Below are 25,249 nucleotides of genomic sequence, written 5' to 3' on the forward strand. Positions count from 1 at the left end.
ATGGGATGTCCCCACTTTTCACAAAAACAAACCTGTGTGTGTGTGTGTGTGCCTGTGCCTGTGCCTGTGCGTGTCTGTGTGCGTGTGCGTGCGTGCGTGCGTGTGTGCGTGTGTGTGTGTGCGTGCGTGCGTGCGTGCGTGCGTGTGTGTGTGTGTGTGTAGACCCCTCTCGGGTTTCCCTCACGATATTCATGTTATTACATTATTCATGTCCATCAGTGTCAGCTCTGAGCTGTTATAATGACATCAGTTTGCTCTCGGAGTCTGGACCCTCTTGCCGATGTTATCACATTAGATTGTCGCTATCTCAACTGAGATGTAATTAAGAAAGATGTCTTTGTATTTTTACTTTGACCTTTATGTGTCTTTTATTTATTTATATTTTATGGGATGAAGACATGATTGGTGTGGATGGTGTGTTGTTGCACAGTGTCAACGTTATTCACTGGCTGTTCAGTCTTTTAATTCCATATATATATATATATATATATATAATTGAGGCAGATCTTGAGGCCATGTGCCAGCAGCTCACCCCAAGACCTGTTTTAACTGCTTCATTAGTTTCATGCTGATGTGCGCTGACCTTTTCCCCCTCGGCGGAGTAAAGGCACGCAGGCTGCCCTCACGCTGGCTCTGTAATTAGGACACTTGACTCCTCAAATGTTGCTCTCTCTGTGTCAGTCACCTGTGATTGACATGCCCAGAGGACACACCTCTCTCCTCCACCATCAGTCACAACTTTATGTTGCCATTATCAGAATTGGTGGATGTCGGATTGTTATTATAACAAAATTTCAAAATTCGATAACAGTACCAGTAAAAATGTACAATTATCCATACCAGTTATGTTACCACAGAAAATGAAAATGAACATACAATTTTTTTTTTCAACATGTAAAAAAAGAAGGAAAAATATATATATATATATATATATATGTGTGTGTGTATGTATCAATTATCCATACCAGTTATGTTACCACAGAAAATGAAAATGAACATACTATTTTTTTTTTCAACATGTAAAAAAAGAAGGGAAAAAAAAATATATATATATATATGTGTGTGTGTATGTATGTTTACAAAAACAAACATATATATATATATGCATTATAATATTGAACGTTAGGGATAATTATTTATTAGAAATACACTGTAAGCTAGAAAAGACATTTGATTCGATTCAGTATTCTGCTTTCTGTATTAAATGAGCCTGATTAGATGGTAATTACTAATTATGACTGATATTTATGTGATTATCATTCAGTAGTTTTGTGTAAGCAGCTTTGACTTTCTGCTCTGTCTGTCTTGATTCCTATCAGTCAAATTAGATCAGTGTTTGTTCTTTATTCAAAGGTCTTTTGTTTCGCTTCTCCTCTCTCACTTTTTCATTAAGTTCAAGTGATTAAATAACATGATTTATCTTCTCTCTTCTTTAATGCTTTCACTTAGTGGCTTAAAGCAAAGGTAAGTACAGCCTTACACAACCCACTTTGCTTTGTGGCTCCTGTATCAAGCATCAAACATTTTGTACAATGTTGTGGAATGCACATTATAGTGCATTTTCATAATTTAATACGAGTAGACTGTAGATGATAAATATCTTCCATTTATTTGAGGAAAAACTGGTACCATTATAAAAGTGTAATGGCTCAGTAAAATTCAGCCTGCACACAACACATCATAAAAATGTTTCTGTTTTGTTCAGTATAATCATCTCTTTGTAATTTACATCATGCTGTATGTTTGCAACCAATTAGCATTTAGAATTATCAGATATTATCATGACTGTGAAAGTTGTCTTAATGTTGTTTTCCCTGTCGAATGTCTTTCAGCAAGGGAATAACCAGCCAGCTCGGGGAGGTGGAGGAACATTATCCAGGACTAACCCACCCACACAGAAGCCCCCAAGCCCACCCATGGCAGGGAGAGGTACCCTGGGGTAAGTCACTGTATTTCACTTTCCATGTGTCCATGCTGTTTTGCACACCTCCATTATTAGAATGTTATAAAATATCCTGTCTCATGTGATTTTTGTTATTTATGCTGTTACAGTTCTTGTGTTTTTAGGCATCTGAACATCATTTTTTGTATGTGTGTTTTTGTTTTTCAGACGAAACACACCGTATAAGACGCTCGAGCCAGTCAAACCTCCTGTGGTGCCTAATGACTACATGACCAGTCCAGCACGTCTGGGCAGCCAGAACAGCCCAGGACGCACTGCCTCGCTCAATCAGAGACCCCGAACGCACAGGTACAGCTCGCGCATGCATTCACAAGACAACGCAGGCCTTCTGATGGTTTGAGACATACTGGAATATACACTAGTTCAAAAGGTTGGGGATTTTTATTTTTTGAAAGGAATTAATCCTTTTATTCAGCAAGGATGCATTAAATTGATTTAAAGTGACCGTCGGGAGTTTTATAAGACTTTTTAATAAAAAATTTCTATGTCAGATGTTCTTATGAACCTTCTATTCATCACAGAATCCTGAAAATAATGTATCACTGTTTCCACAAAATTAATAAGCAGCACAACTGTTTTCAACAGTGATAATATTAAGAAATGATTCTTAGATTAATTTCTCAAGGATCATGTGACATTGAGGACTGAAGTAACAGCTGCTAATAAAATTCAGCTTTGCATCACAGGAATAAACTACATTTTAAAATGCACTACAATAGAAAACAGATATTTTATATGGTAAGAATATTTAACAATATTACTGTGTTTCTGATCAAATAAATGCAGCCTTGGTGAGCATAAGAGACTTTTTTTCAAAAACTTTTAAAAATCTTACCAAACCCAAACTTTTAAATGGTAATGTATCTTGGAGTCATAAATGTGAATTCTAATTTATTTCGTCTTTTACAAGAGCTAAAATGTAACAAAAAAAACAAACATCAGAACATGCACTGAACATTGAATGTTGGGTTTCATGGTAGTATTTTTTTTTATATATATATATTGCTTGCTTTTGTGAGATAAAAGTCGCCGTGATTGTGAGAAATAAAGAACTGGAAATTAGCTTCCATATGTTTCTAACCTCTAAAAATGATTTATGTTGGTGCAGCTTTGGAACATCCCTAAACTCTATCACAATCTCCATCTTTATTTCCTTTTCCTCGTCAGTGTCAGTGAAGTTATGGCATTCACTTATACTTGTTCATTGGTCATTTTTGAAATTCTATGGCACTGTTTAAATACTAGTATAAATCTGGAGGTCTTCTTCTCTTTGCTCATAAATTTGATTCAACGCTGTCATTGCTTTCCCAGCGGCCTTGTTATACTCACTGAGAATGCTGAAGGTCAATAAGGTTAGAAATAACAGTAAACGGTTTCTTAACCTTTTATTTATCACATTTATTCTCCAGATTCAAGTTGTAAAAGGTTTTGATAATGTCATAAATGACTTTGAAAGGATGCCACTTTTATGGCAATCATGCTTGTTGCTTTAATAGCTCTTTGTAACCTGATTGTCTCTCGTTGTCTCAGTGGCAGTAGTGGGGGCAGTGGCGGTCGAGAGAACAGCAGTAATAGTATGGGAATCCCTCTGGCTGTGCCGACACCCTCCCCTCCCAGTATGGCACCAGGTAACCACTCACATTTTTCACATTGGCCATTAGGGCTGGGCAATGACCATTGTCATATCAAGATGATAACATTTAAGTGAAATCAATATAGAAAAAAAATATATATATATTTTCTGTGACTGTCCTTTTCTTCTGTCCTCTCTACAGGGGTTCCTCCAGGTCCAGGTTTGGGTCCGATCCCGATGTCTCAGTTTGGAACAATCTCCCGGCAGATCTCCAGACACAATTCCTCCACCACTTCTTCCTCCGCCTCGATGGTGTCAGCCACCGGCACCTACCGGCGCGCCCCTGCCAGCTCCTCCCAGTTCTCTGTGCCTCAACCCCATCTGAACGGGGGTCCCACATACCCCCAGAACACAAGTGAGTTCAGATCCACCTTAGGGAGATGTTTAGTGACCCTAAAAAGTATTTGGACAATTATAGGTATAGTTTATCCAAAAACAATTTACTCGCCCTCAAGTCATTCAAGATGTAGGTGACTTTTTGTCTTCAGTAGAACAGTAGATTTTTAGCTGAAACTGAGGTTCTTGGTCATTCTTAAAGTCAGCAGCTACCGTCACATTGAGAGTCAAAAAAAAGCATATCAGGCAACACAAAATTAATACTCATGGCTCCTGATAATATATTGAGGTATTATGAAGTGAAACAATCGGTCTGTGTAAGAAACTGAACATTTATGTATAACAGCCTCAGGCAAACAATCCAGAGTGATGTCTGGAATGGGCGAAATGAACGTTTTTTTTGGTTTCTCGTGGTTTATGTAAAAAGGTGAGTTGATTAAGAGTAGTTTATTAACTTAATATGCTTTAAACATGGAAAACATCAGCGTTTCACTTCATTATTGGGTTCTTTAATATTATAATTGCAGATATGTTACGTCATTGCGTGTTTACGTAAACGAGTGGGTGAATCAGTTATTTAAACCCGTTCATTGAAACGAACTGTCCGAAAGAACCAGTTCACTGAAAAGAATCCGACTTCCTTGTTTACCCAAGGCTCTGGATTACAGGTAATAATGTTGTAAATAATGTTCAGATTCTTGCACTGACTGATCATTTCTCTTCATAAGACCTCAATATATCGTCAGGAGCCACGAGTATTCATTTTGTGTTGCCTTATATGCTTTTTTTTTCGACTCTCGAAGTGATAATAGCCATTGACTTGCATTATGTGAATCACACGGTTCACGGTTTTAGCCGAAAATCTTCTTTACTGTTCTACTGAAGAAAAAAAGTCACTTACATCTTGAAGGGCTTGAGGTTAAGTAAATTAACAGCAAATTTTCGTTTTTGGGTGAACTGTACCTTTCATTTGCACTTTAAAATGCCTGAATGCCATTGCATTAGCTAACAAATATCAAGCTCAAGTGTGTAATTTCTTAGCCACTAGCTGCACCAATTACTTCTTGGTAATAAATGAGGTTACTAGCAACTAGCAGACCTAGTAACTGATGATCTGCCTGCTTTTCTGCTGTTCATCTCTTCATGTCACAATAACTCACAATGGCTTTTACCTTCTGTCTGTTTATCTGTGTTTTACTCTTTGGGCTTGTTTGCTTTTGCTTGTTTTTTTGGCTATTATCGTCTGTCTGTCGGGCTGTGTGTGTGTGTGTGTGTGTGTGTGTGTGTGTGCGCTCCGTGTGACTCCAGTGTCTGTCGCTCCACCACCTCCTCCCATGGTGCAGCTGACGCCCCAGATTCCTCTCACTGGCTTTGTGGCCAGAGTTCAGGAGAACAGTGAGTAATGCACACAGAAGCATAGTGCTTAGTCCTTCACATATGGGCTCCGCTCACCTACCTGTAGCCTGCACTGTCTGAATTATTCTCTGAACCTGAAATTTAGCATTTATTTAATACTTGTATTTTTTTTAAGATGTAGATATTTTTAATAGATAGAATTTAAACTGTAATAAAATATAATAATATAGCATTTTATTGGAGGTGTTTTCTAAGGTTAACAGCACTGTTGCTATTCCTCATATTTAGGGTCAATGACAATCAATTGATTTTAATTTATAAAATGACTTGAATAAATGTCGTCTTTGATAAACATTTTTTTAAATTTATTAATTGAATATTATTGTGGGGCATAAAGTCCAACACTCCTGATATCATAATGAGGAATAAGTCATTAAAAACAAACATTTGACAAGATGTTTAGTGTTATTGGCATCTATTGTTATTATTTCTTAGAAAGATTGTAATAACCATTGAGGAATTATAGTATACGCATGTGAAATAGTATTGTTTAAACAAATAATAAAACATTTCGTTGTACCTGGTAATAATTTGATTGCATTAAAAGTAGATAAGAGAGGTGTTTATAAATTTAGGATTCTGAATCATGTCATAGTGAGGGTTTCCCCCCCTTCTTTGTCCTCCAGTAACAGACAGCCCGTCTCCACCCCCTCCTCCTCTACCTGAGGACACGCTCATGTTTGAGGAAGCAGCTCCGCCCCCTCCACCTCCACCTGTGGATTATGATGAAGAAGACACAGCTCTGGTGCACTACAATGACCCCTATGCGGATGGAGAACCGCACTGGGCCCCAAAATCCTACTTGGAGAAGGGTAAGAGAGCGCCTTCTGCCTTTGAGTTGCCATTTTCTCCTTCTTCAAAGTTCTTTTTAATTCATTTTTTATTCTTTTTAATGTTTTGAATTGAGAATGGCTTTTAAATTTGTGACGGTAAATAAGATGCAGATGGATATACTGATGTATAGATATAGAAATGGACAGACAGATAGATAAATAAATAGACTTTCTAACCCATGTCATACTAACCCTGTCTCCTTTGTTTCAGTGGTGGCCATCTATGACTACACAAAGGACAAAGATGATGAGCTGTCCTTCATGGAGGGCGCCATCATCTACATCATCAAGAAAAATGATGATGGCTGGTTCGAGGGCTTGTGTAATGGTGTGACCGGACTGTTTCCTGGCAACTACGTTGAATCCATCATGCACTACGCTGACTAATGTTAAATCCCAGAGACATCAGACAATGCAGCCAATCAGTTACAAACCATCGCAAAGTGCATTAGGATATGACTGAATGTTTGTTTTTGTCCAATCGCCAATGTATCCAAGCATCTGCAGTGCTCAAGGTTTGAGGAGACAGGGCTCGTATTGCCTCTACAAAGAATATGAGAAGAAACAAGTCGCACTACTTTCTGGTTAGGTTGCCTCATACATTTTGTACATATATTACAGTGAGACGTTGCCTGTAGGCTGTTGCTAGTGTTTGTTTTTGTGCGTGTTTTGTCATTGTATAGAGACCCGTATTTGCCAAGTGCCCGCTAAGGCTAGTCAGTTTGTTTGTTTTTTCCAAAAAGCGTTTTTTTTGTTTTTTAACTAAAGGCTACGTTTACACGACAACGATGTAGTCAAAATGGAAACGTTTTCCCTTTGCGTTTAAAAAAAAATTTCACGTATACAGTGGGTACGGAAAGTATTCAGACCCCCTTAAATTTTTCACTCTTTGTTATATTGCAGCCATTTGCTAAAATCATTTAAGTTAATTTTTTTCCTCATTAATGTACACACAGCACCCCATATTGACAGAAAAACACAGAATTGTTGACATTTTTGCAGATTTATTAAAAAAGAAAAACTGAAATATCACATGGTCCTAAGTATTCAGACCCTTTGCTCAGTATTTAGTAGAAGCACCCTTTTGATCTAATACAGCCATGAGTCTTTTTGGGAAAGATGCAACAAGTTTTTCACACCTGGATTTGGGGATCCTCTGCCATTCCTCCTTGCAGATCCTCTCCAGTTCTGTCAGGTTGGATGGTAAACGTTGGTGGACAGCCATTTTTAGGTATCTCCAGAGATGCTCAATTGGGTTTAAGTCAGGGCTCTGGCTGGGCCATTAAAGAACAGTCACAGAGTTGTTGTGAAGCCAATCCTTCGTTATTTTAGCTGTGTGCTTAGGGTCATTGTCTTGTTGGAAGATAAACCTTCGGCCCAGTCTGAGGTCCTGAACACTCTGGAGAAGGTTTTCGTCCAGGAAATCCCTGTACTTGGCCGCATTCATAAGAGTGAAAAATTTAAGGGGGTCTGAATACTTTCCGTACCCACTGTACATCAAAACGATTCGCATTTACACTTACGCGAAAATGGCCAAAAATGCTGTATTACGTATGCCAGGCCAGTAGTTGGCGCTGCCACCTTGTTAGTAAACAGTACCTGTAGGGAAGTAACGATTATATGTTGTATATGATGCATCTCCGCTGTTGTAATATTGGTGAAGTAAATCCACACTTTGCTGAAGAAGCATTAGCAAACTCTTGAGCAGCAACAACAGTACTCCGTCATTGTTGTGTATGTTTGTTCGCGCTTGCCTTTAAAATTGACACGGACTGCGCATGTCTACATACCTAACACGCACTACGCACGACGTCACCGTTTTCAAAGATTCCCGTTTTGGGTGCGGCAAGCGGCAACCTCCCGCTCTCTCTCGTGAAGCCAAAACGGAAGTGACTTAAACTGTAATTCGTCATCTGGCCGCTAGAGGCTGGTTGCAAAAGAGAGTCAATCCCATAGACTCCTCGTTAAAATGCCCAACTTTACAGCGGAAAAAAACATGTTTACAGCCTGGTTCAAAAAATTATTTTGGTCTATATAGCTAATTTTGCCCTTCATGACAACTGTGAGGGGGGTGAATTTTTTTTTTTATAACTCATTCGTTTAAATTATATTAAGCCTTAAACTTCTGCATAATTAAGGGCGTGGCCACTTGAGTGACAGGTGGATTGCCGCTGCTGTCACCACCGTCAAGCTAGGTGGGCGTGGTTTCAGTAACAAGCTCCCGCCTCTTTGCCCATTTTCGATTGTCCGGGAGTGCCAAGATGGCGACAGCCGGCTCCGCCCACTTTATACAGTCTATGGTGTTTACACGGAAACGATAACGGTGGCGTTTTCAAAAACTTGCACTTTGAAACCCATTTTCAAAAATATGTGTTTTCGGTCCCCAAAACGCCGTTGTCGTGTAAACAAGCAGTCAAAACGCATAAAACGTTTTTTGGCTGAAAACGTTGTGTAAACGGCCCCTAAACGGTCAAGCTCTTCCTTTACGTGAGGAAGAAATATTTGAATGTCATTTCTGGAATATTATTATGCCTGGAAAATAATTAGGCAACAATATAAAAATGACAATTATGTCTTTACCTTCGTTTCGCCTTCAGGATTCGCTAATATTTTCTATCATTTTACCTCATGGATGTAAGGTGAGGGAAAAGACCAATGCAGTAATGTGTAGTGATGGGAAACCGAGGCTTTCTGAACCGTTTGAGGCTTTCATCAAATTGTGCCGAAAAACGGTTCGTTACTCGTAGCTTTTTAACACAGTGCGCATTAGCGACATCTGGTGGTCAGACTCTGTTTCTCCAGCCTAGCTAACGAAACATCGCGGAACAGAGGATGGTTTGAAAAAGTTTTTAATCTGTGCCAACTCGTGTCATGCATAGTCCGGTCAGTGCATTCACATATCGATCAATAATTTAAAATATACAAGTGTGTGATTATAATTAATAATTGCCGTGAGTAGTAGCAAAAATATTTTGGGTGAGCTTTTCGGGGGCTCTGAGACCCCAGTTAGAACATGATAAAATGCAATAGAGGTGTTGACGTACATTCAGTTTCTGTCTGGTGTTGAGGTTATTCTAAACTATTCTACTGAATCCCAATTAAGTGTACACACACACACACACACACACACACAACCAAGTCAATGTAAAGTCAAACACAAGAATCATGTGAAGCAACGATTTTTTTTACTTCCGATACTGAATGACGTTCGAAGCTTCAAACGTCATCAATCACGTGGTATTGTCATTCCGATACAAGCATCGGCACAGTGTGTGATACAATAGTGCTTTGAAAACTGCGTCGGAGCCTCGGTGTCAATCATCCCATCACTAGTAATGTGCAGAGATTCTCCTGCATATCAGACTAAACTTCATAAACCTGTCAAAAACAGGTCCACACTTTATATATTTCACCCAAAAAATTGAAAAATATATGATAATAACAAATTATATTTTGTATATAGACAATGATGCCTTTTTTTGCATTGCGGCATTATTTTCATGACAGTTAAGCACATTTCCCCCAAAATTCTTTTTACCATAATGCAAAAATCATGCAATCTCATTGCTGTAATGTGACAATATAATATATTATTTTAATTGTTTGGATGCATTATGGTAGTCTTTCATTTAAGTATGAAAAATTTATTACATTAATGATAATCAATAATGGGAATTGAAAAAAAAAAAAAAAAGTAAAATGCCTATTACATGCAAAACTTCTTGATGGTCCTACAGGCTTCGTTTCCTTTATGCAAAACAGTTTTTTCTTTTGTGACTTAGACATGTTTTCATGCGATTCACCCATATGCTGTGAGTTTAAACTGCAAAGCTGATCTTTGATGGGGTATTTGTTGAAACTGCTGAAGTATTGTGAACTTTATTATGTTGCACTGAGCGGGCGACACTGGCTCACTAGCTGAACCAGTCTCTAGCATTGCCCACAGATTCAAATGTTTCATAATGTAGCAGAAATCAGTTTCTGTCATTGTAGATTTCATGTAGGGAGACCATGCAAAGCTGAATTTGTCTTTCTGTTTTGACCAGTTCACAAGTTTTGCTGAATTTAGATGATAATCCATAGATTTCATGGGAGGGGGTCAAGTTTAGTGTATAGTACTGATGAACGTGAGCTCATAACTGTTAGCATGGCACAAACATCATGGTGATTCATGGTTGCTGGTTTTTAGAAGTGTCTCAAACAGCTGTTGAAGGCGAGCAGTGTTTTAATTTATTTAATCCAATGAAATATCTGTGAGGATGTAACTCACATAGAGCTGTCTGAACAATGACCACTTAAAATGTTAAGCATTGCAAGGCCTTGTCATATGATGTGCAAGTGATCTGTAATTTAAATGTTCCTTTGCAGGTTATCTGCAAATAATATAATCTCTATTATCGGTTTGTATATATAATGTTTTTCTTTTTATGTACAGTCTCTTTTTATAATAAAGCACTCTCCTGTGCAACATCTTGTGCTAGATTTGTTTAGGTGCCTGGATGGCAAAAGAATCAATTTGATTTTACTTTACATTTTTAATTCAATGCAAACACACACAAAAAATAACATTTTGAATCACCTGTCCCCGGCAGGATTTAGTCGGTAGTCACTGTCATGGAAATTGTCAATACAAACACAGTCTAATCTGAATTTCCACTACACCAATTTCTTAAAGAAAACAATTCATTCTCCATCCAAAATTTCCACCACATCAGTGAGAGAATCTGTTCATCTAAATGGACAGCAGAGGGTGATGTGTGTCTGAAAAGGAACATTTCTATCCTCACACTGATTCCCAACCAAGGGTACCAGTAGCGAGATTTCCCCCCCTATTAAACAGAAATACTTTGTCAGTTTTAGTTTTGTACATTTTTAGGTCTAATAAGTTCAATATAAGTTCCACTTCTAGTGTCATATATGTGCATATATATATATACTGTATAAACATAAACATGCACTGGACTGTACAGGCAGCTTCCTTATACGTGATTCAGAAAGAGACTTAATTGAGTTCATAGCTTGTGTTCCTAAGTTCCAGTTTTATGAGCAAAACTTAATGCACAAGCTTAAAGGGATAGTTCACCCAAAAATGAAAATGTGATGTGTATCCACTTACCCCCAGGGCATCCAAGATGTAGGTGACTTTGTTTCTTCAGTAGAACACAAACGAAGATTTTTAACTCAAACCGTTGCAGTCTGTCAGTCATATAATGGAAGTGGATGGGAATCACGGCTTTGAGAGTAAAAAAAACATACACAAACGAAACCAAATTAAACCCTGCGGCTCGTGACAATACATTGATATGTAAAGCAACACAAAACGATCGGTCTGTGCAAGAAACTGAACAGTATTTATACGTTTTTTTACCTCTGATTTACTGCAATGTCCGAACTGTTCAAACTGTCCTGAGTGCATTTTCAAAAGCAGGCGCGTGACGCGTCTTCTTCTTCTTGCTTTATGGCAGATCGCAGTAAGCTGGTGTGTGGTGCACTATGGCTGCCGTCGCATCATCCAGGTGGATGCTGCACACTGGTGGTGGTTGATGAGATTCCCCCGCTTTCATGTAAAGCGCTTTGAGTACCCAGAAAAGCGCTATATAAATGTAACAAATTATTATTATTATTATTAATTATTACCGCCACCTATCACTCAAGTGGACCATTGACACTCCTAATTGAGATTGTAGATAGAGTGTCAAAGAGTGTCAAATACCTCTGATTCGGTACCGTGAATCAGAGGTAAAAACCGATATAAATACAGTTTCTTGCACAGACCGATTGTTTTGTGTTGCTTTACACATCAATGTATCGTCACGACAACATTGGTTTTGTTTGTGTATGTTTTTTTGACTCTCAAAGCCGTGATTCCCATCCACTTCCATTATATGACTGACAGACTGCAACGGTTTGAGTTAAAAATCTTCGTTTGTGTTCTACTGAAGAAACAAAGTCACCTACATCTTGGATGCCCTGGGGGTAAGCAGATAAACATCACATTTTCATTTTTGGGTGAACTATCCCTTTAAGGCATGGCTGAATTTCTGATGAAAACGGTTTAGTTTTTTTTAGCTGGAAGGGATCTCACTTTGATATACGTGAAAAGGAAGCTTTATAATGTGGTATTTATTTTGATGAATCATTAGGACATTGTTTTCATCAGTGTTCTTTCAGAGTGCAACAAAGAGCCTGCCAACTGCAATTATAGAATAAACATTTTCTAACATATAGTAGCCTAAGGTTTGGTTAAAATAATTAATTTGAGACATTAAAAAATACAAAATATCAAAAGATCATTATGATGATTTCATATCATGTCATTTAGTACAGTGAGTGAATCAATTAGGGAACAGAATACTTTGCACAATTGGTAAATTACTTTGCATACTACAGGAATAACACTACGGCTCGGTGTAATTTTGTATTTTATCATAGTTGATGCAGGCAACAGAATTAGAATCAGGTAAGAAATGTGAAACAATCTTTAGTACAATAAACTGAAACTAAAATGCACTGGACTGCTCAATTAAATCATTTCCCCAAAAATAAGTCTGTAAAATATAATACCGTTTTAATTTTTTCCATGCAGTCATACAAAGAACACAAGCAGTATAAAAAAGAATGCAAGGGAAAAACAGACATCCATTAGGCTTTAATGAGTACTTTAAAGAGAGAGGACATCATCTATTGTTACCATATGAAAGTGAAAACAGAGGATGTAAACAGCCAGGTCTGGTTTCTCCTGTGTTGCCAAGAGCTCAGCAGCAACATCTGTTTGCTCTAAACTTCGAGATCCTGGGTTGAGGTGTTTTGGAGCCTCTGTTAGCCACATGCTCTGGGAATAAAATGCATGCACTATTACAGAGAAATTATGAAAAGAAATATGAAACACTCAAACATAATAATCTAAATGACCAAACAGAGGCCTTTAGCTTTAAAAATTTAAAAATAAAAATGCAAATTAATACAAATATTATTATATCAAAACGTTATGTCATCATATTCAATATTTAGTGTGCTTGTGTTGGTCTATATGTAGTGCATCTGGCAAATCAAACAGTAGCTGTTACATGAAAGGACATAATAAGGACACAAACATGTAATTAATTCATACACAATTACACATCAGTTGCATTTAAGAGGTGTGCATGACTAGACGTATACACATGGGAGCTGCTTCTGGTGGTTGACAGAAGTAACACCAGAAGCTTTAAATGATCCCACAGCAGGTTATGGCTGGCAGATGAAAACAAACACATGTCTGTTGTAATTAAAGATGTTGGTTTGTAATTACAGATGCTTAAGCATAGAATTAACCCTGTACTAAAGAGCTCAAATGATGACATATTCCCATTGATGTATTTTAAGAAAACTGTTAAGTATATATAATTAACATATTCTTTACGTACAAAGAAACATAGAATTGGGAGGATACATTTCAGTGAAAAAAAACAGTTGCTGTTCGCCATATGGAAGTCAATGGGGACCAGCAACTCTTTGGTTACCAACATTCTTCAAAATATCTTATTTTGTGTTCAACAGAAGAAAGAAACTGGAAGAACTTGAAGGTGAGTAATGATGACAGAATTTTCATTTTGGGGTGAACTATGGCTGTAATGCAAAACCAACACAACGACAATAATAAATAATAATATTTGATGAGACAGGTAATGATTAAAATTCCACTTTGAATTATGATGCCCATTTTTGTGTCCATCAAATGCCACTATAAAGCTATATTCTCTACATTTACTTTCTCTTTATAAATTGGCAGTTAAAGCTGACATGAAAAAGTATCATATCTGGGAACTCTATGGGTTAACTGAGGTTTTGGGGAAACCTGTTGCCAATTAAGCGTGTGGAATGCCACATATAGACCTGATTTCCTCAGAACTTCCACCACAGGTTTCAGAGCACATGTTCCCTTCCAGACAGACAATATAACCGCTTTAACAGTTTAAAATGTTTGTTTTATTCACATTTTTGCTTTCACAGTTGTCGGAACTGACCATGTGGACAATGTGTTTGGCTCCGCTCTGATTCATTCTATGGATTACAAGAGACCCATGTTTATGTGTCTTTAGCATTTTTTCTATTGCACTGTGCACAAGCTGCGATGGAAACTTGTTGGCTTTTATTTCTCATCTGTCTGATGATGTGTGGAGGAGACACTGAAAGTGCACCTGAAATTTGCACAGGAGCACACTGCCAAAGGTCTCCGTCCAGATCACCTGATCACCAGAGCAGATATTCAATTTATGCTCCAAGACGCCCATCGGTTCCCTACACGGTAATACATCCACAGCACAGTAGGACTGGCAGTCCGAAAGTAAACCCAAGGACCATCACGGCTGAGGTGTTCAACGCACAGGGATGCACGGGAAGAGGCTGTCAAGGCTTGCCAAGACCGACAAATAATGATACAAATGATTGCAAGGGAATCGGATGTAAACTACCTGTACGGATGCGACAAGATCCCAAACAGCATTCCTGTGTCGGAGATGCCTGCACCACAGGGTCAGATGTTGGAAGAAGCAGACTTTCATTTGTCCATATGCAGGACAGAGCCGAGCAAGTATTGGGGGAATTTCCCGAGCTGGGAACTCGAGGGGGGCCATCAACTGGAATTCAGTTAACATGCGACATCAAACCAGGTAAACAGTGATTGGGTGCTTGGTGTTATGATATCAGTCCTGTATTTCTGTAAAAATGGTAATACACTTGCTAAATTGCAAACCATGCGGTCATGGCCATGCGGAATTGATTGCATGTTGGATTGTTGCCTGCTCCCTCAGGCAGTTTGTAGAAGCATGTCAATTTAATTACAATATTAAAGCATGCATGTTATCAATAACTGAATGTGTCTCAAATCTAAAGCTTCATTTCAAATAAAAAGTCATACTTTTCCTTCAATTTTGACCAGGCACAAATGAGGTCCATTCTGAAGATGCATTAGTGTTGCATTTGCACTTGGCAAAAGGTCAGGATAAACTGGTGGCACAGTTGCAGGGGCAGCAAGCTGAAGTTAAGCAACTTCATAACACACTGAGAGAACAGCAAAATGCTCTCCTAGCCCACCAAAGGGAAATACTGGACCAACAACGAATTATGTTTGAAAAGATGGAGGAAGTCAATACCCAATACAACCTTCTTCTTGACAGCGTCAAACAGATATCTGTACGAGGTCCACAGGGCATCATTGAGAGCCATTTAGATGGTCTCCAATCCCAGGTTAGAACCTTTTCTCAGGAGGCCTTCGCAATGCAAAAGATGAACATGGATGCTAGTGTTACAGATGCGGAGAGACCTCTACTTGGCTGTGGATCCTGCCGAGCAGATGAGTACTGTGACTTCAGTGCAGACCGGCCACATTGTGAGAAATGTACTGTTTGCCCTCCGGGATTCTTTCTAGTGGCTCAGTGTTCAATTCATGTTGACAGGATTTGCCAGGTACGTCTTTTACTCTATTGCTGTACCAAAGTGTTGTAATTGAGGTTTATGTGAATTTAAAAAGGATAATTTTTAATTGGATCATAGAATTGATGTCATTTATGCAAACAAAGAAATGAGTTCCAACACTTGCTGTCACATCTTGTATAGTTGTAAGGTAACAACTATAATTGTCCAATAGGACAGAGACGAATGCCTAGAGATACCAAACTTATGCAAGGAACTCAACCAGTGCCTCAACACACCCGGTAAGTTGGCTACCAGACTTCCAGAGTTGTTTAAGGTTTGCTTCCTAAGAGATTAAGCACAATGCATTGTTTCAGGGGGATTTCGCTGCTCCGGCATGTCGGAGAGGGAAGCAGCTGCCGGGATGTGTGGGCACTCTTACTTTTACAGTTCTGAGATGGAAGAGTGTCAAGCCTGTACAGAATGCGATTCTCTGCCAATGACGTCCCCATGTTTGGCCTTGAGTGATGCGGATTGTGCCAACCCCTCTGAAAGCAAGCTCTCTCTTTCCTGGTCTGGTAACGTTGACCTGGCCAAGGGTAGTGAGCTTCCTGATAAGCAACTTCACATCCGTGGTAACAGTGACGGAAGCCTTCTTTCCTGCACTGATGGTTGGATAGTGCTTCACCAGCATGGTCTTGTTTGGGTTGACCATAATCTTGCTTTAAAACATGGCTGCCGCAGCTTTGTTCAGGCATGTTTACGACTAAACGCCAGTGAAGATGAAGGTCGGTATCTGAGTGGGATGCGTTTGGAGCATCGGGAGGGGAAATCTCTCCAGAGTGCCAGTGTGAGTGGAGCAGCTGCTGTGGAGCCAGGTCATGTACTCTACCTTTCTCTCAAGAGCGCCACCAACCAGTGTAGCCAAGACAATGAAGATGTGCACCTTCAGAGCAGCCTAATCTCACCTTTCAGCTTGCTCTGGTTGTCTCATGACACAGGTGCGGTTGCAATGACTGCTCAGGCCGTTGCTTCTGCACACTACCACACCAACTACCGCCTTGCTTTCCATACGTCATCCATCTCTGACCCCTACATGGTTGGCTTGACCCATGACAACCGAGGGGTGCGCTTCAGAGAAAGTGGCACTGTGAAGTTTGTCCTCCAGCAAGCATTGTACTCCATGGGTCAAGCCTGTATCTCCGAGGGCTTCTACTTGCTTGCATACGTGAACCACAACGGAAGCAGTGCTGAGCTGACCCGTGCATTCAAGCCCGGTGTTCACTACAGAGACACATCTATATCTCTGTCGGCAGCCACCACGGTGGATTCTGGGGATATGCTCACCTTTGAGATCCTTGCACCCGCTCAGTGCAATGTGCGCTACTTCGGTGACGACTCTGGGATTAGCATGCTCAGTCTGGTGTGGATCCCTTCCATCGTGTCCACTGCCTTGTCGGCCTCCGTGTCCAGGAGAGGTCTCCCCTCTGGTGCAGTGCGGAATAAAGCCTTGTTCTTCCATCAGACAAGTCCAGCGGTTCCACAAGTTGCACTTGCAGGAACCAAAGATCACAGAGACTTCATCTTTCGGGAAGCAGGGACAGCAAGTGTGGCTTTAGATCTGCAGCTTATCCACTCATGCAGTCTAATCAAACTCACCTTGCTCCAACAGAGTGGGTCTCAGGGGGTTCAGGCAGCCCCTGTAGCTCAACAGATTGGTGGACATATGCCAGAGGGAAGCGTATGGGCAAGTGTGGGACTGAGGGTATCCTTCCAAGTGCGTAACGGCACTGCAATCTTTGCTACAGTGGACTGTGTGAGAGGGCGCATAAACCAAATTGCCCATGATGCCGGAAGTAGCATGTCTATCCTCTGGACAGTTGCATAATCATAGAATGATTCAGCTAGCATGACATCAAGCTAGCATGTTGGTCTGTTTACACTCTTTATGCATTTAAAGGTGGGGTAAGTGATTTCTGGTAGCCAATGTTGATATTTCAAATCACCAAAACAAACACGCCCTACCCCAAAAGGGTCTCGCCCCTATTTTGATAGCTTTGTTTTGCTCACAAGTGAGGGTACATTATACAGCATGTTTTGTATCTTGCCTGTGTCTTTAAATAAAACATTCAGTGGGAGCCATATGTTGTTGTTTTTAATTCATAATAGAATTTCCAATAGAGTTTCCAAAAGAATTTTATAATTAATCACAGAACTTTGATTACTATTATAACCATTCATTACATCTTTGCAGGATTTCATTTCAAGGCTTTTTTCAAATGTCAATCTAGATCCTTGCACGACAAAAGCAGAAAAAGGTAGTAAACATTTTCCAGTGGAAATCAAATGCAGTTGTTTGTGGCACACAGAACCAGATGGCTTTGATTGTGTTCTTTATTATGCAGGTTTTATATAACATAGAATAAAAGTAGCCCTCTGGCCTAATTTATATATGTGTTGTTATACCTAAAGCAGAAATTATGACATTTCATGCATTACAAGTAACATCAGCAACACTAAATTAAGTACATCCTTAGTTTCTTAATGTTTCTATAAAAAGACCATAGCAGAAACCATATCCTGAAACTAAATTAGGACTGAAAATAGGTTTATAATCTTAGGAAGCATGTACACAGACTTGCAGTTTTCCAAGACGTATGGTTAATTTTAAAGATTTACTGGAAGCAGGAGATGACGTTGATTTAAAATTATTCCATAAGGAGAAAAGTGTGATAGACTGAACTCTTCAAAGGGCCAACGTGAAGCACTGAATTATGGCTGCTTTAAAAGGGGCAGGTCAGTGATCACAGACGGCCCTCACCATACAGCCCCCTCCAAAACTTCACACAGATTGAAATTAAGGAATGTTTAAGAAAAGAAAAAGATGCTTAAAATTTGATTTAACTGTAATTTGTTCAGATCCCATTGATTTAGAAAATAAGACATGCAAATTCAATTAGCTACTAATAATCTTCATTCCTACAGAATTTTGAATAGTGTGTAAAATATTAGTAACATAATGTGTAGAGATTTAGATACTACACGTGAAATGTGAATCAAGGCTATTTTGTTCTGTCAGGATAGCTGACATGAACCTTGTGGCCTTTTCTGAGTGCGAGGGTTAAATGTCTGGTGAAGTGACGTACAGGTGCTCAGTGTTAGACGATGTGATAATACTACTGTTGTGTTGAAGCGTGTATTGACTTGAAGTGAAACATGTGGAAATTTTAAGTTTCATTGGGGGAGCTTAAAGGAACACTCCTCTATTTTTGAAAATAGGCTCATTTTCCAGCTCCCCTAGAGTTAAACAGTTGAGTTTTACCGTTTTCTAATCCATTCAGCCGCCCATTTGTTATCTTTTGCAATCCCCTGTCTTCAGGTATAGCAAGAAGAAACAAAATTATTATTATTATTATTTTATAAATCTATAAAAAAAGAGTCCACAACAGGGGTGTGTTTAATCTACTTTAGCATGCTTTATATTGATAATGTGCACTCAATATTCTTTGACCACTAGCCAGATATTGATCTCTAACCTGATAATATAAATCAGTTTCTTCAATCCACAGTCATTTTCACATTATCTTCAAAAACAGATATACTCTAAAGCATTGCAACAATGTTCACACCACTGCTTTTCAATATTAACAGTCCCCACCGTATAACAATTGCTGTTCAACATATGAATGCCCAGTGTTACAAAGCATTATCAAGGACTGAAGCACTAACCACCTTAGCTCTTAAGCAAGCTACTTTTAATATTAGCATATAACTAGTAGGCTACAATATTAATACTAAAGTCGTCAGCCATACATCTACACATTTGGTTTATAGATGCGAAAAGATACAAACATCCTGTGTGAACAGACAGAGTACTAAATAAAGGATCACCCTTGGTGCTCCATGGTTTGTCCTGTAAGAAATGGATGATGAAGTACTGAGCTTTTACTCATGACTTTGTCAAGGCACGTGTGCAGTGAGTTAATGCAGAAGTCAAATTTACTCCAATAAAAACTCTAAAACTGTCAAATGGAGCACCTCTTTAGTTTTGGGGAACTGTGTTAACCAATAATTAAGTGATTACAACCCGATTCCAAATTGCACTGGTGACAAAATGAGCTAACATGTGTTCTCTTGTACAGTAAGAAGTGAGTGTATAGGTGTTTTTATAGGCAGTGTTGTAAGAACTTTCTTTCATCAGTAAGGTTAGTTATTGGCTCCATCTGATGGTGACTCAGTGAAGTATTTCTATGAGGAGGCGCTTGAAGTCACCGCCGCACTCTGAGCTCAGGGCATCCTTCAGGGTCACGTCATATTTCTCCAAGTACATGTCTTTGATGGTCTCCAAATCCACCTGGAAGTGAAAGTGGAAAAGAAAATATGCTTTTTCCTTCTAGCACTTTCATGAAAAATGTCTTTTGTGATATCAAGCCCATAATAATCCCTACCTCAGAGCGTCCCACAATTATACGTACGAGCGTGTCCTCGTCTGTCCCGGCTCCTTTCATGGCAGCGTTCAGACGACGGGCGAAATACAGCTGCGGGTTTTTAGCACATCGCACTGTTCACATAAAAACAAAAATGATTTGTGTGGTACTCAAATATCAAACACATGAAGTCCTGTTTTATTCCTTCAGGAGCTTACAGTCACTGCAATATGACTCTGATTCAAAAGAGCGAATTTCCAAAAGGCTTTTGAAAAGTTTGGATGGTTATATTTACCCAGAGTGATGTAACAGTCCTTTAATGTTCCTGTAGCCTCACTGTCTATCGCATCCAGGATATCTGTTCCAGAGAGCTATGGAAAGAAAACAAAAGAGAAACCAGAAACTCTGCTGAAATGGCTCAAGTAAAGCAGCGATAGGTATAGCAGGCGTTTGACCGTACAGTTTCATATATCTTGAAGGTGGCCTGGAGCTGTAGGTAGTTCCTGTGAGTGAGGATGTAGGTGAAAGTGGACTCGTCTGTTCCAAAGCGGTCTTCACCCGCCTGTGGAAAACCAACAATTGGTAGTCATTCATTCAGTCAGCATAATAACCTGGGTTGCCAGGTATGTTTGACAAAAACACTCTGTGTGAAAATCATGTACTTGGCCACCCAAAATACTTGTATAAAAGAATATAGAACAAGTTATACTGTAAACTCCTTATGTAAGCTATAAACTATGTAAAAGCAGAGTAAAGGTCACCTCAAACAATGACGTTGCATCCTGTTCTGCCAGTGCTTCATCCACTTCATACGACTCATCCCTGTTGGCCTGCAGGTGAAGGTCAGTTCTTTATAGCAAACAACAACTACAATACAATAGCTTCAATTGATACATTTTTCCTGGTTAATTTTGCACTATAGCTGCAGATTCTGTAGCATGCTAACAGAAAAATATCTTCCTTAAGAAAAGGAATTCTGCACCAGATTATTAATTGGTGTCCTATATTTTGCATATCAGTAAATCATTGCTAATTACTAATACTGTGAAATTAGTACGAAACGTTTTTGCCATGAGATTACATTTTTTTTAATGTGTAATCTTTAACAATTCTGACTTTTCTTCCGCAATTCTGAGAAAAAAAGTCAGGCTTATGAGATATAAAATCAGAATTGCGAGATATAAACAATATAAACAAAATAAATGAATTGTAAGATAAAAAGCAATTGCGAGAATTGTGAGATAAAAAGTCACAATTACATTTTTTGACTCCGTGGTGGAAACTAAAACAACATTTCAAAGATGTAAACTTATAAATCTGAGAAAAAAAGAATTGTAAGATGTAAACTTACAAAAAAAAGTCATAATTGAGCTGTAAAAGTAAAAAAAAGGTTTACTTAAGTTTACTTAAATTACTCTTTTTTTCTGACAGAACTGCGAGAAAAAAGTTAAGAATTCAACCATGGCATAAACAAGCTTCCATAAATAAGTGTAAAACAGCCAAAGCAAACTTATTGGACACAAGCTCATTGGTGTATTTATATTTTACCTGTAGGAGAGAAACCAGAAGATTCCTCACTTCTCCACTAGTGTCATCTTCAATATCAGCCTCCAGATCTTGCTCATGCACTGATGATCAAAAGATCTGTTACATGACTACAATCATGCATTATTTTTATTACCAATAATATTACAGTCTCAATAATGAGACAACAAAAAAATCACGTCTCTTCATATTTTATTACTATCATAAATTGATCATTATATCTGATCAACGCTTACCTAGCATATACGCCTCTTTGCAATTCAGAATATCCTGTTAATAAAAATATATATATGGTATTACAGAAGTGATGCTAAGTCGGGATATACCATCAAGTAATGATATAATTTCAGCTAAGCTTGATGCTTGAACTTTAAGTGACTATTCTCAGAATCTAATAAGGAATAACCTGATTGGTGCTGGTGCAGAGGATCTCCACCAGCACATCCTCATCTGTCCCAGCTCCCTTCATGGCTTTCCTCAGCTCTTTAGCCATGAAGATGTGAGGCGGGTCCAGCGTGGCCATAATTGCTTTCTCAAAGTTTCCTGTGAGTTCATTCTTCAAGACTTCCTCCAACTCCTTGATAAAGTGACCACAGACCGAGAGAACAAAACAAAACGAACTCAAATAGATCTACAGTATGTTGATTCACTATATATTAACATATCAAAGAATTATGATATGCAGTACATATTATAAAAAAATCAGCTGGTAAAAAATCTTTCTTTCCAAGGATTTTATGTGATGTAAATTTACTAACTAATAATCTGCATTTTAGTTGATACAGAGATGTTATGTAAAGAACATTAATGGGGTCATATGATGCTGCTAAACAGAACATTATTTTGTGTATTTGGTTCAGTAGGCTACAAAACTTTACACCAGTTAATATAGTCTAAATCAATATAATGTGACATGGTGGAGAGGAAAATAAGAAACCGTTAGTCTATGGCTTTTGTCATACATGAGAATAGAGTGTTTGCTCTTATAAGCCATATTTTTCATTGATTAAGTATGTACATGCATTTGTCAATGAGCTGACATTTTAGACTCACATCGTCATATTTTTCAAAGTAGGCTTGTTTAATCTCCACCCGCTGGGCTGCAGAGCGGTTTGCTAGAATGGAAATGATGGTGTCCTCGTCTGTCCCTGTGAGCGACAGGACATGAGCTCATACCTCATAATGTCAGTCATTCCTCCAGCAGACTATACCGGCCTCACAAGTCACCGTTTAAGATCAAAAACCTCCTTAAGGGAGGAACAGTTCAACCAAAAATGAAAATTTGCTGAAAATGTACTCACCCCCAGACTATCCTATAAATGAAGTTGTTTCTTCATGGGAACACATTTGCAGAAATGTAGCATTACATAATTTGTCCACCTGTGGATCCTCTGTAAAGTGAAAAGCTGTGTGTTTGTAATATCATTAAGATGTTTTAACTTTAAATGCCACTTCTGGCCAAAATATGGATCCTTAATCCATAATAGTGCTTCCTCAAGTGAAAAAGTCAGTTGTCCTCTCACATCAAAATCCACCCACATTTTGTTTAGAACTGTTTTCAATTATAAAGCGTGCTTGATCCGTGCATATTTCTCTCCTGATTCAGACAAGATGACTTTTTCACTGGAGAGAGCAATTTTATGGATATAGGACTCGTATTTTAGCCAGAAACAACACTTAAAAACATCTTTGTTTATTACAAACACACAGCTTTTTGCTTCACAAGACATTGTTTGGATTATTGTGATGTTCTTATCAGCTCTCATTCTGACGGCACCCATTCACTGCAGAGCATCCATTGGTGAGCAAGTGATGTAATGCTACACTGAAGAATCAAACTCCTCTAAATCTTGAGCGAGAGGAAATGTTCAGCAAATTTAGATTTTTGGCCGACCTTTTCCTTTAAAGTGCGCACAAAAACTAAATTGACCTTATTTACTTTGTAAGCGCAGATTACTAGTCTTGTGGTGAACAATTCATCTGTGCAAGTTAATCCACAGAAGGGAAAAATTGTCTTTGCAGTCTTTAATCAAGATCAGAAAACGTGCATCCCCCATAGAATGACTTTCCTTCTCTGATGACGTCAGTTTGACTGATTGGGCAGAACATCTTTTAACCAGTCCTCTCTAATCGCCAGTCTGCTGTGAACTGGAAATGGTGAGGAGGTGTTAAAATGTCTTTTTTTCTCATTCAGTATCACTTGGAAATCCATCGGAATACTGAAGTAAAGCTGGCCACGAATTCTGTTTCATGCAGACTTCAAAAGTGCTATAATATATCATCATATTGCAAGTTAAAAAAACAATCACCCATTTTTTAATGTCAGTGTTTTTTCCAATAAGTGATTACTTTTATTCAACCTACCCATTCCTTTGCTGGCCTTACGGATTGCCTTGATGTCTGCCATCACATCAAAGTCCTCATAAGGAGTTATTGTGGGCTGAAATGAAGGTTGTGTAAGAAAAATCACTTGTTAGTGTTATGCAATTTACATTTACAATTTTACATCAAGAGATTTTGAAATAGGCTAAGCAATTCACTCCTCCTTATGTTATCAGAAGTCCATCAGCATGTTTTTGAAGGGTTTGTGCATGAGATCACTGCAGCAGGGTCTGTAGGGGGAGGAGGGGCTCTGTATCTAACACACACACAGCTGAGTCATGGCATCTCTGGGCAGGGACAGGAATAGCGGAAGCGTCCTCTGCCTCGCCCACTGCCATAATAACAATGTGCACTTATTGATAAAAGAAACAGTTATTCTTTTATAAACATTCCTCTTCCTCTAAGAGAGTATAACACTGCTCAAATCACAGTAAAATACAAGAAATAATAGTAAATATAAAATGTGTATAAGGGAAAAAAATGACTAAATATTTCAAAAAATATTGCGTTTTGAAATTTTAATAATCAACGAGTACAAAAAAAGGTTAAAACATCCGAATTAAACATCGAAATGTCAAGCGAGAAACTCGTTTGCGTGTAAGCATTTTTAAATGCAGTCTATTTATTTGCTGCATCCGTAAGACAAACTAATAACAGCCCATATGTAGTGAAATAAACTGAGAAAAGTGAGAAAAAGAAACAAACCGCACTTGTTTTACTCACTTGAACGTTGCCCATCTTGTGATGCTGAGGTGAGTCTCTGAATGCGCGCTCGCGCTCTCCAGCCTGTCGGTGACGTCACACACACTTTGCATTTTTATCCGATTTTAATCTTTTTTTTTTTTTTAAATCAGCAACCATGTTCTCAACCGAAAAGTAAAGCGTTAGTAGTTTACTAGCAACATATGCCCATTCTTTATTGAACTGATGAGATTATATAAAACAAAAAGGAATGAAACAAGTGTGCGTAGGCTGATACAGAATTCAGTGAGCAGAATCCTTTGATTTAAGACAAGAAAGTCTTTGTTAATTGTGTCCCAGCAGCATCAACCTACTCGCTGCATGTGCTTTGACTTTGTGTTTACCAGAATACTAATATTTATGGCATACATGTTTCCTTCTTGCAGCAGATGATCTAATATTTTATTTTAAAGTTATTTGTTTGACAGAGTACAGCATTTAAAAAAGCAGATGCAAAGCGCATTACTAAAAGAAGAAAACAGAGGCGTGCATATGATCTCCTGGCCTGCGTGAAGAGCAGGAAATGAGTCTGTTTATATAATGACTACAAATATTACTTTCAGCATTAATGATACAAATG

At 38.6% G+C, this 25,249-nt stretch overlaps 3 protein-coding genes across 8 annotated transcripts in view; 2 read left to right on the top strand and 1 right to left on the bottom strand.

Moving 5' to 3' along the window:
- Positions 1-6,641, top strand: part of LOC107559371 (abl interactor 1-like) — a 22,080-nt gene extending 15,439 nt beyond the window's left edge. For 2 of the 4 annotated variants that reach the window (XM_016243160.1, XM_016243163.1), the window contains 8 exons: positions 1,450-1,464; positions 1,833-1,939; positions 2,111-2,251; positions 3,494-3,591; positions 3,739-3,951; positions 5,241-5,327; positions 5,975-6,160; positions 6,393-6,641. In XM_016243160.1, the coding sequence (XP_016098646.1) occupies positions 1,450-1,464; positions 1,833-1,939; positions 2,111-2,251; positions 3,494-3,591; positions 3,739-3,951; positions 5,241-5,327; positions 5,975-6,160; positions 6,393-6,568 (1,023 nt within the window). In that variant the 3' untranslated portion in view covers positions 6,569-6,641. The remainder of the gene's footprint in view (positions 1-1,449; positions 1,465-1,832; positions 1,940-2,110; positions 2,252-3,493; positions 3,592-3,738; positions 3,952-5,240; positions 5,328-5,974; positions 6,161-6,392) is intronic. The other 2 variants (XM_016243162.1, XM_016243161.1) reach the window with 2 other exon arrangements.
- Positions 6,642-14,333: 7,692 nt separating this feature from the next.
- LOC107559345 (uncharacterized) lies at positions 14,334-17,462 on the top strand. The gene is made up of 4 exons (XM_016243129.1): positions 14,334-14,832; positions 15,102-15,628; positions 15,810-15,876; positions 15,952-17,462. The coding sequence occupies exons 1-4, from the start codon at positions 14,334-14,336 to the stop codon at positions 17,460-17,462; spliced, it is 2,604 nt and encodes an 867-aa protein (XP_016098615.1).
- A 1,461-nt stretch (positions 17,463-18,923) lies between these two features.
- anxa13l (annexin A13, like) lies at positions 18,924-24,737 on the bottom strand. Of its 3 annotated transcripts, none has more exons than XM_016243168.1 (11): positions 24,652-24,737; positions 23,911-23,986; positions 22,600-22,694; positions 21,953-22,120; positions 21,783-21,816; positions 21,550-21,629; positions 20,763-20,831; positions 20,462-20,563; positions 20,297-20,372; positions 20,023-20,135; positions 18,924-19,928 (listed from the first exon to the last, which is right to left on the bottom strand). In XM_016243168.1, the coding sequence occupies exons 1-11, from the start codon at positions 24,664-24,666 to the stop codon at positions 19,809-19,811; spliced, it is 948 nt and encodes a 315-aa protein (XP_016098654.1). In that variant the 5' UTR covers positions 24,667-24,737; the 3' UTR covers positions 18,924-19,808. The 3 variants fall into 3 exon arrangements, with proteins under 3 accessions (XP_016098654.1, XP_016098655.1, XP_016098653.1); XM_016243169.1 differs by having other exon boundaries at positions 20,050-20,135; positions 21,953-22,123; XM_016243167.1 differs by having other exon boundaries at positions 21,953-22,123.
- Positions 24,738-25,249: the final 512 nt, after the last annotated feature.

This window comes from Sinocyclocheilus grahami, unplaced genomic scaffold (assembly GCF_001515645.1).
Source record: "Sinocyclocheilus grahami isolate Dianchi unplaced genomic scaffold, SAMN03320097.WGS_v1.1 scaffold682.1, whole genome shotgun sequence".
NCBI classification, from domain to species: domain Eukaryota; kingdom Metazoa; phylum Chordata; class Actinopteri; order Cypriniformes; family Cyprinidae; genus Sinocyclocheilus; species Sinocyclocheilus grahami.